The sequence below is a fragment of the Parambassis ranga genome, chromosome 7 (assembly GCF_900634625.1).
Source record: "Parambassis ranga chromosome 7, fParRan2.1, whole genome shotgun sequence".
NCBI classification, from domain to species: domain Eukaryota; kingdom Metazoa; phylum Chordata; class Actinopteri; family Ambassidae; genus Parambassis; species Parambassis ranga.
Window position 1 is genome coordinate 3,397,670 of NC_041028.1, and position 13,917 is coordinate 3,411,586.

Genomic DNA, 13,917 nt, shown 5'->3' on the forward strand with positions numbered 1-13,917 from the left:
CAGATAAGTCCCTCTTGTCCTCCTGTCCAGCAGGTTTGAACTTTTCCTCAGATATCAAACAGGTTTAATAACCTGTAAATCTCTTCTTTCTGTTGTTTACAGCTTGTAAAGCCCTCTGAGGCAGGTTTGTGTAATTGTATAATGCAGTATAAATAGAGGCTGACTTCACATGAATGAAAGCTTTCTTTATAGCAAAGTGAACTCATTGGTTTGGCTTTGGATTTGTAAGAGATAAATCAAACTGCAGCATGCCTACCCCTCTGAATGGTGATCCAAAGGACACCGCTTCCTCCTCTTCCTCCTCCACAGCCAGGTACACCTCTGCAGGTCCTGCTGGGGTCTTCAGGTTGGGGAAAGTCCAAGTCTTGGAGCGAGGAGAGAACATGTTGGCTCCGTGGGCCTCTTTGTCTGCGGATGGAACGAATGAAGAGTTGTTACAGCTGGTATCCTTCCATTAATAAACTAAAACCAGGAGTCTACATTCTCAGAGATGAAGGGCTGAACTAAAACAGCTGTGCTTCATAACCATGTAAAGCTGTGCAGGTGCAATATAAGTCATTTCATTCAAAGCCCTATGAGATGAAAAGGATGAGAGCTTGGTAGGTGATTGGACCGCACATCTGTCAATCATCTGTCAGGAATTACAACAGGCCACTAAGGATCTTTGAAAGCTAGCATGTAGCAGTTGGCATAAGAAAAATAGCATCAAAGAATTGATGTAAGATGTTGAGATGCATCCAAAAAAATCTGACTGCTGAACTGTGCCGGTGTACAGTGACACAAATCTCTACAAACAAGACGCTCTGGATGGAAGATTTAAGGGTGAACTGGCCCTTTAAATAGCAATAACATCAAGCTCAATCTCTCATTTCAATTTGAAAAATAAAGGTTTACAGAAAAACAATTTCTGTTGCTGTAGAAATCATTTTGAACCTCTTTATAGCCGTATTATTTTCACTGCCTCACAGCCAGCTGTCCACTCATATCTCTCTCCATCGTCTGTGCCTTTATTCTGAACCAGCTGTTATTATGTCTATACCTTCACGGATGACACCGGCTGAGCTTCTCCCTTCCAGCACAGAGCCGTACTGGACGGTGGGAATCAGCTGTTTGTGGGGCGTGTAGCACTCCTCCTGTGACGTCAGCTCTCTGTCCAGGGTGCGCGCCCGTCTCCCAGCTCTACCCGGGGAGCCGGTCGAATGATGGTCGGCCCCGGCTCTCATCTTGGAAAGGCCCCGTCCGGCTGCGCCGCTGCTGCAGTCGGGCAGAGGGAACGTACCGATGCCGCTGTCAAGAGTGTAAGTGGAAGCACCAGAGCCTGCAGGGGGGAGAGGGGAGAGGGGAGGAGAGGAGGGAGAGTCAGCAACTGCAAGAATGAACCCTCACATAAACAAAGCAGCAGATAAACAAAGGAAATATGTAAATGAGATAACTCCTCACTATTTATTTGATCTTATACTGCAGCATCAGAATCTTTTCCTCAGGGGTGTGGCCTTGTTTATTCACCTTTGATATGCTAACGAAGCTGCTTCTCAGTGTGTAAAGTGTCACTGAGTCTCAGTGCTGGGAGAAAAACTCTGATCCTACAAATATCACCGCATAAATACAAGTTCTTCACTGCAAAAATGCACTCAAGACAACCCAACCTTCGAGGTTGAATTTCTCTCGTTATAGATTCTGCATAAATATTAGAATCAGGATGTTTAACATTTTTCCAAGTACACACTTTTGGGAGTTAGCAGCCTCTACATCCCAGTTTCTGCACAACACCATTAGAAATTCTGCAGATCGGCCACAGGCTCACAGAATCTTTGTGATTGACTGCTGGTCACAGGTGAGTCAATAGTGGCTCTCTAGCTACACTGAGGACTACAGAATGTCTTTATTCGTTATTTCTGAGTATTTGTACAGTGTAGTGTTGCTACATTTGCTGAAGTAGGACTGCATAGAAAAGTATTTTCAATTAAAATGTTGATTAAGTTTTCTTCTCAGAACTTCACATATATATGTTTACATATTTGCTCCTCCACATAAACCCAGTTTGATCTCCCATAAACTCCAGCAGACCTCTTTTACCTGCAAAGTGCTGAGAGTGAACGGAGTCTGCCAGGTTTTCATCTGATGTGATCTTTCCCATCCTCTCTGATCCCTGCATGAACACAAGAATGAAGTGTGAGCTGAAGCGTTACAGTTAAACCTCGCTGCGACTCTGAAATGAACAGAAATAACTGAATCCCTACCTTCTCCATGTCTTCGTGACTGGTGGTGTGACTGATGATGTCGCCCTGCTGAGTGAACACCGGCTTGGAGGTCTTGCAGTCAAAGGAGAGCCGACGCTGGGGGACACTGATCACGTCCTTCCCGTCCACTCTGCAGTCATCAAGACACAAAACTTTAATCAAGATCTCTGTTTTCTTTAACTTGAACAGGAAGTGGACATGCTCTCTGTAGATGAGGAAGCTGCTCTCAAAGCTATTAAATCCAAATACAGCATGTTTGGGCTGCCTCCTTACTTCAGACATGAAATACCTGGTGCACAGGAGGCGGTGATGGCGAGATAAAATGGAGGAAGACTGTTCTGTGTCCTCTCTGCCTGGAATACTGATGCAGCTGCAGTCTAATTTTATTAATACACGGTCTTCCCTTGTTTATAAAGCTCCAGCATAACGAGGGTTGACAGTTTAGTCCCTGTATCGAAGTGGCCTGAACTACTGATGGCATCAATTATTACTGTTATTGATTTAAATGCATTTTCTGTTTTGAAACAGTGATTCCGTGAAAGCTACATGCACACAGTACACCCCACACAGAACAAGCTTCCATCTCTGGGAACACGTGTGAAGTATTCCTCACCTGTTCAGCAGCTGCTGCATGAAGTTGTCGGAGCGCGCTCCCCTGTACATGACAGCCAGCTGTCCCTGAGCTTGGTCCATCACCACCTCACAGGAGTGGCCCCGGCCCGACCTCTCCACGTACGCCCTCTCCTCCTCCAGAGCTCTCCTCAGCCCCTCCGCCTTCTCCATCAGCGTGGAGATGTTCAGGCCCTCTACGCCCTCTTTGCACCTGGTGGCCATCTTCACAGAGTCCCTGCCCACTGAGGGGATGTTGATCTTCCACTCCTTCTTCTCGTCTTTCGCCTTGGTGCCGTCTGCCTTGCGGCTCAGCGCGGGCAGCTTGCTCTTCTTCAGGCCGAACCAGCTCGCGATGCCGTTGGAGGCTTTCTGCTTGACCTCGCCGCCCTGCCCTCCTCTGTCCTGCTCCTGAAGCTTTAGCACGTTCTCCTCGATGCCCTTCATCACCTTCTGCTCGATGGCGGACTGTGGGCTGGGGGCTGGCTGAAGCGGCTTCTCCCCCTCGGATGTTGGAGGTCTTGGAGGAGGTGGCGGCAGGCTGTCTCCATACATCGGATTCTTCTTCCCTTTCCCAGCGATCTTGGTCCTCTCCTCTGATTTGGACGAGTAACGCGGGGCCTCTGAGGGCTTCCCGCCTCTGTGCACTGATGGGCCTTGACAGGGTTTGGACGGAGACTTCAGGGGTATTTTGTTGGGGCTGTTGCTACTTTGAGGACCAACACCAGCTTTAACATTATAGGCCAAATTCAGCGAGCCGGGACACTTGATATTGTTGCGTAGAACCTGCGGAGCATCAGCGTTAGGGGATGGCAGACCTATTTTGCTCTTAGATGTCTCTTGTTTAGCAGCAGGCTGAGATTTGACTGCCTGTTCATACAGTTGCGACGGCCCTGGATACTTTAAACCACCGCTGCTACCCTTAGGTTTTCCATCCAGAGAGTCTGTGTATTTAGAATGTCTCTGCTCCTCTTTGTGGACCTCCATGGACCTCTCAGCCGTCCTGCTCCTCTCTTCTCCGTAGGTGCCTTCGTTCACCGGGTCGATGGGCCTGAGGTTGACTTGTAAATCCTCAGAGCTCCTCAGCTTTCCTAATGCAGCCAGCCTGTCTTTGAACGCGTGGTGACTGGAGTCGGCCTGGGATCTCACTGCCGCAGCCGTAGGCCTCTTGGGGATGGATGAGGCGTCACTTCTCCTAGCTGGAGGTGGAGGCGGAGGCTGTGTGATCTCAGTGCTGGGCACCTCCGTCATGTCTGTCTCCTGTTTCTCTCTGGTTCTAGGGTAGTTAGCTCTGCTCTGAGCTTTGTTCAGGACAGAGGAGTTGGGCAGGCTGTGGTGGTTAACCCACACCGGGCTGTCTGACTCCTCTTCATCATCTGACGTGGACTCCGATGTTGATGAGGATGACTGCTTCCGCTGTGGAGGGGGATTCAGGACGCTCTCCGGCAGCGACTTAACGAGCTTCCTCTCTCCGCCGTTTGTCTTTGTTTGAGAGGGTAGAGTGGTTCTTTTCTCGAGGCCCTGCGTTGGATCCTCCTCTCTAGAGGTGGAGGACATATCACAGACATTTTCATAATGAGGGACCCGCTGAGAAACTTTGGGTGAGGAGGACGAGGAGGTGGAGGGGGGAGCCCCCATCTTGGAGCCTGCAGTGGGTTTAGGTGCAGACAGGCTGCTGTAGCTTATTTCCTTAGCAGGTGGGGAGCAGGCATCTTCCGGCTGTGGAGGAGAGGTTGGAGCTGAGTGTGTGGCGGGGTAGGATTCGGACCTGGATGGAGGTGGAGGAGGCTGCCTGCACCGCTCTGTGGTGGTGGCTCTGCGTGTGGGGACAGGAGAGTGGTACACCTCGTAGTTGTTGGTGCGACAGGGGATGCGGGAATTGCGGGTGAGCTGTGGGCTCAGACGGACAGCGGAGGGGGAAGCCTGAGACTTCTCCCCGATGGAGGGGATCTTCAAGAACTTGAGCAGTTTGGACGGAGAGTTGATGGCAGCGGCTTTGACGTCGCTGAGGCAGGAAGGACTGGGGCTGACGGAGGCGCCGGCTCTTACGGAAGCCTCCTGATCTGCACCATCTTTCTCAGGGACGGCCGAGGGGTCGGGAGGGGGTGCTAAGCCATTGTGGACGCCATCGCTGGTGTCCATGTCACAGTGGGAGATCTGCGTGGCCTCCTTCACCGAACTGGGCTGGTGGGAGGCGGCCGAGAAGCCGGTGAGCTCTTCAGAGGCACTCGTGTTTAGACAGCCCTCAGAGGTATCGGGCTCCCCTCCCATCGCCTCCAAGCTCGGTTCGACCGTCTCTTTGATTGATGAGTGGGCGGTGGCGCCTGCTGGCTGCTGGTGGGCTTCATTCTTGGTGCATTGTTTAGACGGGGCTGCAGACTCTCCTGTCCTGGCCTTAACGTGACATTCGCTCATAGCAGCTGCAGCACCTACATGGCTCTGGGTAGAGGAGGTGGCTTTTGAGGGGCTACAGACATGGTTGCATGGCTTTGGAGGGCTCTCCGGGCCCCTCTTGCAATGTAAACAGCAGGTGTTCCCTCCCTCACACTTCACCGCTCCGTCACCGTTGACATGCTGGTGTGTGTCAGCGTCCGAGCAGGAGCAGTGACAGTGTGTGTGGTGGGGTTTGCACTGCAGCGGCAGGGGGTCCGCTGTGGCCAAAACAGCCTCTGTGGACATGAGCACCTGGCTGTAGTCGCAGAAAGACAAGCTCGTGGTGGACGGGTGGAACTTCAGCGGGTCCGTCTCCTCCATCTTGCGCAGGACCTCCAGGATGTGTGCTTTCTTCTTGAAGAAGGGGGACAGGGCCTCCATGGAGGCGGCGGGGCCACGCTGGGCTGGGGAGGCGTGTTGTGTGCGGTAGCCATTTCCCTTTAGACAGAAAGAGATCACATCAGCATTCAGGGCTTTCAAGACCTTTGAGTTCGTGCGTACAGGAAGTGAGATTAGCAGCGAGGTCTTATTTTAAATCACAATGCAGAAAATGTCAGAACAGCTCTGACGTCACACACACAGGTGGCTGCTGTGATACAACCCCGCCGTTTGACTGGGTAATAATCACCTTGGCTTGTGCTTCAGTCTGTGCAGGCTCCACCTGTTTGGCCGAGTCATTGTGCAGCTGTGCATTGTAGTCTGGGAGGGGTCCTGCCTGAACCTGTAACGGGAGATTCACGAGGCAATTACAATGACAGTGTATACACTGCAGGCTATTGTATATACACAGACAACTAGGAGCTGCATTGTTCTGGCATCTGCTGGAACAATGAAGAGCTGGAGATCCATTACTGAGGCCGAGAGAATGAAACATAAATCAGCAGTGTCAGAATTAGAGCTCAGTATTTACAGTTTACAGTGCCAGATGCACATAAAACTCACTTATTACATAAAACAGGATGAGATTAAATTACCCAGCAACAACAAATAAGGGGTCATTCATCCAGAAGCGTCGTCATTTTTCATGAATTCTGAAATCCTGTCTTCTAAAAATACACTACAGTACCCAGAATGCAACTGTTATTCCTCCTCTGTGCTCTGTCAGTAAAAGCAGACTTTAAATAAATCTGGATGACCCTTTCGTGACATCACCCAGCGTTGTTTTGAGGAGCGGCTGGGAGGCTCCAGCTGTCAGCATCTTGGCAGACTCATGATCTGAGTCAGCACTCGTTCAAAGCCTTTAATTACAGATAACTTTAAGCCTTAATATAATTAAAGTGAGTGAGTTATGTAAAAGCTCTTCAAAGACCCAAACTGTTTTTTATACCAGGCTGAGAACATGTCTATCTGTGCAGACCTGGGGGGAGGTTTTGGAGCCTCCCTCCAGTGGCCATAACAGGAACAGCAGCTACAACTGCAGCTAACAAACACGACTGCACAGTGTTTGTTAGCTTCACAGCGGCAGAAGCTGCTGCTGGGCGCAAAGAAAGCTAAAGCTACATAATATTTACCAGGCGAGTCGTCGATGCTAAAGACGGGATAAAGTTTTAGATTCTTCTCTGGCTCGATGTCTGTTCGGCGATAGTTTCTGTTCACAGTCAGTCGAACAACAGCTCTTCCTGTTTTTAGACGCGGTTTTCCATACAACGCTGCTACTCAAACTTTTGTGCCACTCGGCGCAGTGACTTCCGCATGTCGTGACGTCATGGGAACCCCCTCTGGAGCACTTCCGGTACTTTACGGCAACGTTCAATCGGACTATTTATGATTGTAGTTTTTCTTATACAACTACTTCTGTCACATTGTTGACATATTATACATCTTATGTTTTACACTGTATTCATCCTAAATTGTAAACTGTATTGTTATAAATAAAGATTTAAAAAAAAATACATAAAAACTACCGAATCCAGTTTGCGCATGTGCAAAACTTCAATTGCTTCAATTGAATATTTGTATTCATAGTAAAATTAAAGTTAAATACTAATTAAAGCAAGAAAATGTTTTGATATTTATATTGTAATATTGTTTGCTGAGCTTTACACTTTACAGCAAGTTTAATTCGTCATTATTATTATTATTACATAAATCGAAGGCAATATGAAGTTTGAGGACATCTTTATTTTTCGCTCTCATTGTACTGGATAAATAACAGTACACAATTTGATCAACGCTGGAAAAAAAACATCCATGATCATCGATCACCCTTACTCGTTAAATTTCACGCCCTCTCGTTTTATGATAACATGCATGCGTGAAAACAGGAAGTGCGCCATCTTGCTCATGGTGTGTCTGCAGCTGTAGGTGAGACACATATGAATCATCACGGGGGAATTACCTGGTAGTGGGCGGTGGGGTGGTTGGGCAGTTTCTGCTGAAAAAGCTCACAAAGCGCTCTGTTCTGCCTCTCCAGGTCAAACACCAACATCTTCAGCTTGATGCACTCCTCTCTCAGATCCTGCACACACACACACACACACACACACACACTCAGTGTGGTATAATGGATGTTAAAGGAATCTGAACAGAGACATGCAGCTGCGTATTACCTTCTGATTCAGCAGAGCTTGGACCACATGATTTGCCACCTGAAGACACACGAGAAGATTAATGATGTTATTAACATATAGAACGAGCCCTCTGAGCACATCCTATCATCATTCTGAACTCACCTCATCCAAGCACCTCTCGTACGCTTCTCTCTGACTCTCATTCGCCAACATCAGAGCAGAGTTCTCCGCCTGCAGTGTTAAAAAAAAAAAAAATCAGGACACATTCAATGCCTTTGAGCTGACGGAGTGACGCGGTGACACCTCACCTCCAGCTCCCTCAGCCGGTCCACCAGCTCACTGCTGTTGTCCTCCAGGTAGGACTCCACGTCTGCCTCCTCGCCCTCCTCGTCCGAACCGAAGTCCTCGTCACACATTCTCTGTTCTGTCTCATCAGACATTGTTCTCATCTGCAACACAGAAGGTGACACAGTGACCGTCACTGCCCGCACCGATCAAAGTATGGATTATCTGATGGATGTCTGTATTTTGAAGGTCACGTCACGCAGCAGAGGTCAGAGCGTTAAGGATTAAAATCCAATAACCTCCGAGAGGGCATAGAGGTTGTTTTAACAAGAGTATGAAACAAATCAAAGACAATTATTCATATTCTAGAATGCAAATTACACTGAATCTGTAAATCTGAGATACAAAAAGCTGGATGATGATGATGATGATGATGATGAGTGCCTTTTGTTGTACTTTGTGCAGCATAAATACAAATAATGTTAATAATCTGCTCTACCTGCTTTGGATATTTAAAGGTAGGGTAGGAGATTTTCTCTTTACAATCCGATAGCAGCCGATTAGTTCGCAGTTTCTCTTTAAAACGAATATGAATCATCTGTGGAAGCTATAAAACACTAAAAACATCAGCCAATCCTCCGAGTGGACCCTGCGTGGAGTATTGGTTGGTTGTCACTCTCTTCCTGCTCTGCGCGCACCAGACAGCTACGTGCATGATGGCCGAAGACACAGACCGCAGCTCGTCTTCAGGTAATGCGCGTCCATGTGATTGGGAGGCGTGGCTTCGGGGTGAACTCCGAGAGAAAGGGGCGTGCGTTTACTTTTTCAAAATCTCCTACCCTACCTTTAACGATTTGTACTTTCACAGCCTCTACAGGCCTCTTTTTTTACACTAGTCTGCTGAATAAATCAGCCACACACGGAATGTTTATCATGTGACTATTAGAGTCAATCACGGCCTTTTTAGTTTCATTGAAGAGTCTCCACCCGGAGACGAGGTCTGCTTCACATCAGAGGTTGCTCTCATCTCCAGTCAGTGACGTTAACATTATCAGCAGCATCACTGTGTTTGTTTATCTGATGGAAGCAGCGCCTCCTTTATACACGGCATCAATGCACTGCAGCGCCGCTACATCACAGCACCTACTGTACATTGAGGATTACTACACAACACATTAATCCATCCATCCTACATTGTTTCAGACGCACACTCTGTACACACAGATAAGCCTTTGTGTCCATATCCCTCTGCTTCAATAAATCCGCAGATCAAACCGCAGCACCACGCTGAGCGCACCGGCTGCCCGGCTCTGCGAGCGCGGCGCACTGCAGGGCATATGGCCGGCCGCCGGTCTAGTAGGCACAGCTCCAGGTGTGCCACTTCTTGGATGTGTGTATGCATGCATGTGTGCGCGTGTGAGCCACAAGGCGCAGTAAATGCGTCGACGTGGAAGCAGATCCAACCGTCGCGTCTTAAGGAGTCATTAAGGCGGATGAGACGAGCTTGATCACAGGGCTGCAGGCCAAACAGGAACTGGAACAGTTTTCCTGAGTCGGCGCAGGTGACACACACACACACACACAGTGTGTGATTAATGCTTCTAGAAACATTCAAATGTTCAGAGCAGGGTGTGCAGGCTCATGTAGCAACTGAGATGAGTTGGTGTGTTTTGTCTGAAAGCCTGGAGCTCTGTCAGTGCTACAGGGTGAACACACATGCTCTGCATTTCCTTTGAGCTGCCACAAATTCTCACTACAAACATGAATCTAGATTAATACGCTGCTTAAAATAGTCCCCAAGAAAAGCACATCGCATTCTACATTTACTGCCTTTCACACACATCTGGCCCTCAGCTGCTAAATGCTCCACTGTGTTCAGCAGCTCTTTCTGTATGCAGTGACAGGGAGCTGAAAGAACCTAACACACACACACACTGAGCTGTGATGTTCCCAGTGTGTGTGTGTGTGTGTGTGTGCGCACTGAGAACATGCAGCTCAGCTCTTTATGTAAGCAGACAGAACGTTTGATGAGAATAAATTCTGTGGTACTACTGATTCAAACTGCCCCCTTAGTCAGCTTTGTCTCGGCCGGTAAGGTCCACGAGGACGAGGGGGCGTAAGTGGTGGAGACCACTGACAAGATCCATGACATTTTTCAATAACAGTAGATTAGCACAAGAACAAGTCCACAACAAAGGTGGATCCTGGTGGATTTCTGCAGCATCTTGTGAGGCGTGGGTCCACCACCTCCAACCAGAGACCAAAGAACAATCCAGCAAGAGTCTCAAGAGTCAGTGAGGTCTGAATCAAGGACCACTCTGATCTCTGAGACAGCTAAATGAGAAACATCAAACATCAAGTCCACCACTGATTGGTCCTCTCAGAGTCTTTGATGCTCATTTTGACATCAATGCTAATGTGGACAAATCTGTTTGCTCCACAACAGCTGGACTAAATATGTAAATGTAGCAGAGGACCATGCTAAAAAAATGAACATGAAGTGTACCACAACCCCACTGAGGGGGAAATGCTCAGCAGAGTGTAACCGGAGCTGTTTGCAAAGCGTTTACAGGAAGATTATTGAACAGCAGGAGTGTGTGGACCCTGACGGACAAACAGAAGCACAGCGTAGACGCTGCTTATTGAACCGTGATTGACTCAACACAGCCCAATGTACACGTATAATGGAGAGCTGATCGATGAATCCCATCTCGGATCGGAAGCAGATATTATCAGACAGTTTGACCCTGGAAGGAGAAGCCATGTTGCTGAGTGGTTATAAATACCAGCTCCTCTAATGCACATCAGCGCTGCGGGCAGCAGGGCTGAAGGAGCGGGCGCACGTCTGTCTGCGAACATTCACATGGAAATTACAGCGTGGACCAAAAAGACAAACAAAAGGGACGCTAAAAATAAACATGAAAATGTGGCTGTGTGTGTAAAAACATCACAAGAAAAATGATCCGTAACAAGCTGTAACCAGAATTCAACAACAGAACGAGGAGTGGAGTTCAGCCTCGTCAGAGTCAAAGAACATGAAGGATTCAGTCAATTATTAATCACACAGCAGATCAGCACACACACAGAACACACACATCTGCAGTAAATGGTCATTCTTATTGATCCAATCTGCTAATCTCTCTGGGTAATCTCCAGTTTTGTGGCTTTGTTGTTGTTTGTTGTTGATGTTCGGGGTGAACTGTCCCTTTAAATGCTGATTCAATGTAAAGCTGTTGATGCTTCTGCACAGAGAAACTTAATGGAATCAAACAGAGAGTTGGAGGAGGGGCTGGGGCTGCGCTCCAACTGCAGCATTGTGAGGATGACGGTGGTGTGAGAGGCCTGAAAGCTGCACACAGAGGCTCATTGAGGTGGGGGCCGAGCGGAGCGTCGGCGCGTCCCGGCGGAGCCTCAGCGGTGCCAGCAGCGAGCTGCTTCCACAGAACAAGCACGAGGGGAAGGCAGACGGAGTTCACGCTGCTGATCAGCTTTAAAACAGTCCTAAAGGAGCATTCCACCATTTTTCTAGCTGTGTGACGATAACCCAGATGATGTAATGGTGATGTCACTGGGGTTATCTCAGTGCTGGCTGTAAGCCTTTAACCTTTAACCTCCAGCTCCAGGAGGGTGCAGTCTGAACAAAGCAGGCTGTGCAGGTGAACTATGGGAAATGTAGGACGCGGTATTTTTGGTGTGTGAGGACTTTATAGGGAAATAATGTTTAAATGTAATCAATTTAAAACATAAATAACGATTTCCTCCAGCTGTTAGCTTCCCAGCTTGTCACCCTTTGCTGATTTTCTGTATATGAAGTGACAACTGACCCATATCTTTGGTTCTGGTTGGGTAAAACAAACAATTCAAAGACCTTTTTGACCATTTCCTGACCTTTTATAGAGGTGTTTGTTCACGTTAACCATGTTATCATCGGCTCAGCAGTCAACAGGTGATTGATTGCATATGTTTTCTTCTTTTCTTGGCCAAACTGAAGGCCTGTGATCGTTACCTTAATTTCATAAATGTGATGACAACCCTGCTGTCAGAGCAAATAAAAAGGATCTTGTTGTTTTTCTGACTATAAAACTGAAGAGATTGATCAGAGAAGTTGAGTTAAGATGTGAGTCTGTGACCGTAAAAAAAGGGGAAGCAGACAGATAAGAGTGGAGGTCAAAGTCAGCACTTTGTTTTCTTTCTGTAAATGCACCCCTCTCAAAATACAACACTCAATTTCACATGTAAACAAAGTGCAGCGAGGCACCGCGTCCGCAGCTCAAAGCTCCAATCAGTGAACAAAACAGACGGGATCATGTGTTCGCCTCCGAGCTAAGCAAGGATACCTGCGCATAAAAAAATGTGAGCTGCAGGGACACAGTGAGCATTCATCAGCAAACAAATAAAGTGCAACTGGACACTGGAGGAGAAAACCAACCAATCAAGTCCACGGTAAATAAATATGCATGGTGTCCTCTAAACAAATCAGCCAGCAGCCGCTCAGAACAGAGAGAGAGAGGAGGTCGCTTCAGCTTTTCATGGGTGTAAAAGCAGCGACAGACAGAGACGCAGAGGAAATGAAACAGGGAAGTGACAGATTCTCCTTCAGCCACTTTTACATCCGACTTCATAAACGGCCATTTTTTCAACCAGAGATGCAGACTTTATGTGCAGAAAGCTGAAGTCAGTTTCATCCCAACATGAAAAACTGATCAATCAAGTCAGCTCAATTAAAAACATCTAGGTCTCTGTGAATAAGTGAATTTTCACTTGATGTCTGTCATTTTGTGGACCAGTAAGGACAAGACAAGAGACAAATCATGATGAAATTAAATGTCACGTGTCCACAGAATCCGTCCTGTCCAGACTTCACTGTGCATCTTTATTTGCATAAAAAGATCTAAGCTCATTTGTGCAAAATCATCAGCGCGACACAAAACCAAAAATCTTATCAGCGTGTTGAAATCCTGAAGGACTTCGTCCAATCAGACGCAACCAGGAAGTGTGTGCACAGCAATCAAAATAAGCCCATCAAGTGTGGACTGTCGGGGTACCCGTCTGAGCATTAATGCTGTAAAACCCTCCTGTGGACACAGATCAGAACTACATGTCACCGCGAACGAAGACAACAAGCACTCTGATCGGACAGCATCCGACTTCCTCGAGCACCTTTACAGCTGCTAAACTCAGCAGAACATGGAGGTAAAAACACACAATAACTCTAAGAAGTTTCAGCTCCAACATGCATCAGCTTCAGAAACACAGAGGTATAAAACTTCACTTACATCCCCCTAAAAGTTCGGTTTGATGAGCCTTTTTCGACACACTCACCTGTGGGTTCAGCTCTCGTTGCGATCCTTGAAGAGGAGTCAGTCTCCCATCAGGCACCTCTGTCTCCCAACAGCAAAACCTCGGGAGCTACAACGAGAAAAAAGAAGCAGGTTTGAATGTGTAATCTCTCTTCCTCCTCCTCCTCCTCCTTCCTCCTCCCTCCATTTCATCTCACAGATCCGTGTAACGAGATCTTAAAAAGTTCATGTGTCGAAGCCAATGTCACCTCTGTGATTGGCTGCGGTGGGTAAAGCCTGCGCTTCGCCAGCGAACAGGAAACCGAGAGCAGAGGAGGAAGATGCTCCAACGCCCTCAGGAGACACCAGCGCTCGGCAGACGCCAGCCGCGCAAAGACCACAAGCCCCCCCACTCCACTATCTGGCCTGTGTTCCTCTCGTCTTTCCTTTCATCTCTGAGTCATTGTAAAGTGTAATGAAAGAAAGATGGATGAATAATTCAGCAGTTTAAGAACTCCCCCTGCTGAAAACACAGAGAGCCGAGCAATGATTTTCAGTTTC

General features: G+C 47.8%; 1 protein-coding gene across 4 annotated transcripts in view; it reads right to left on the reverse strand.

Moving 5' to 3' along the window:
* The window catches only part of nckap5l (NCK-associated protein 5-like), a 31,441-nt gene that overhangs the window by 1,362 nt on the left and 16,162 nt on the right, over nt 1-13,917 (reverse strand). For 3 of the 4 annotated variants that reach the window (XM_028409283.1, XM_028409284.1, XM_028409285.1), the window contains exons 2-12: nt 13,400-13,486; nt 8,101-8,241; nt 7,955-8,023; nt 7,832-7,870; nt 7,621-7,740; nt 5,911-6,003; nt 2,854-5,720; nt 2,241-2,370; nt 2,077-2,149; nt 1,040-1,318; nt 257-408 (exon numbers count right to left, since the gene is read on the reverse strand). In XM_028409283.1, the coding sequence (XP_028265084.1) occupies nt 257-408; nt 1,040-1,318; nt 2,077-2,149; nt 2,241-2,370; nt 2,854-5,720; nt 5,911-6,003; nt 7,621-7,740; nt 7,832-7,870; nt 7,955-8,023; nt 8,101-8,241 (3,963 nt within the window). In that variant the 5' untranslated portion in view covers nt 13,400-13,486. Of the gene's footprint in view, nt 1-256; nt 409-1,039; nt 1,319-2,076; nt 2,150-2,240; nt 2,371-2,853; nt 5,721-5,910; nt 6,004-6,793; nt 6,968-7,620; nt 7,741-7,831; nt 7,871-7,954; nt 8,024-8,100; nt 8,242-13,399; nt 13,487-13,917 lie in introns of those variants that run through there. The other variant, XM_028409286.1, reaches the window with a different exon arrangement.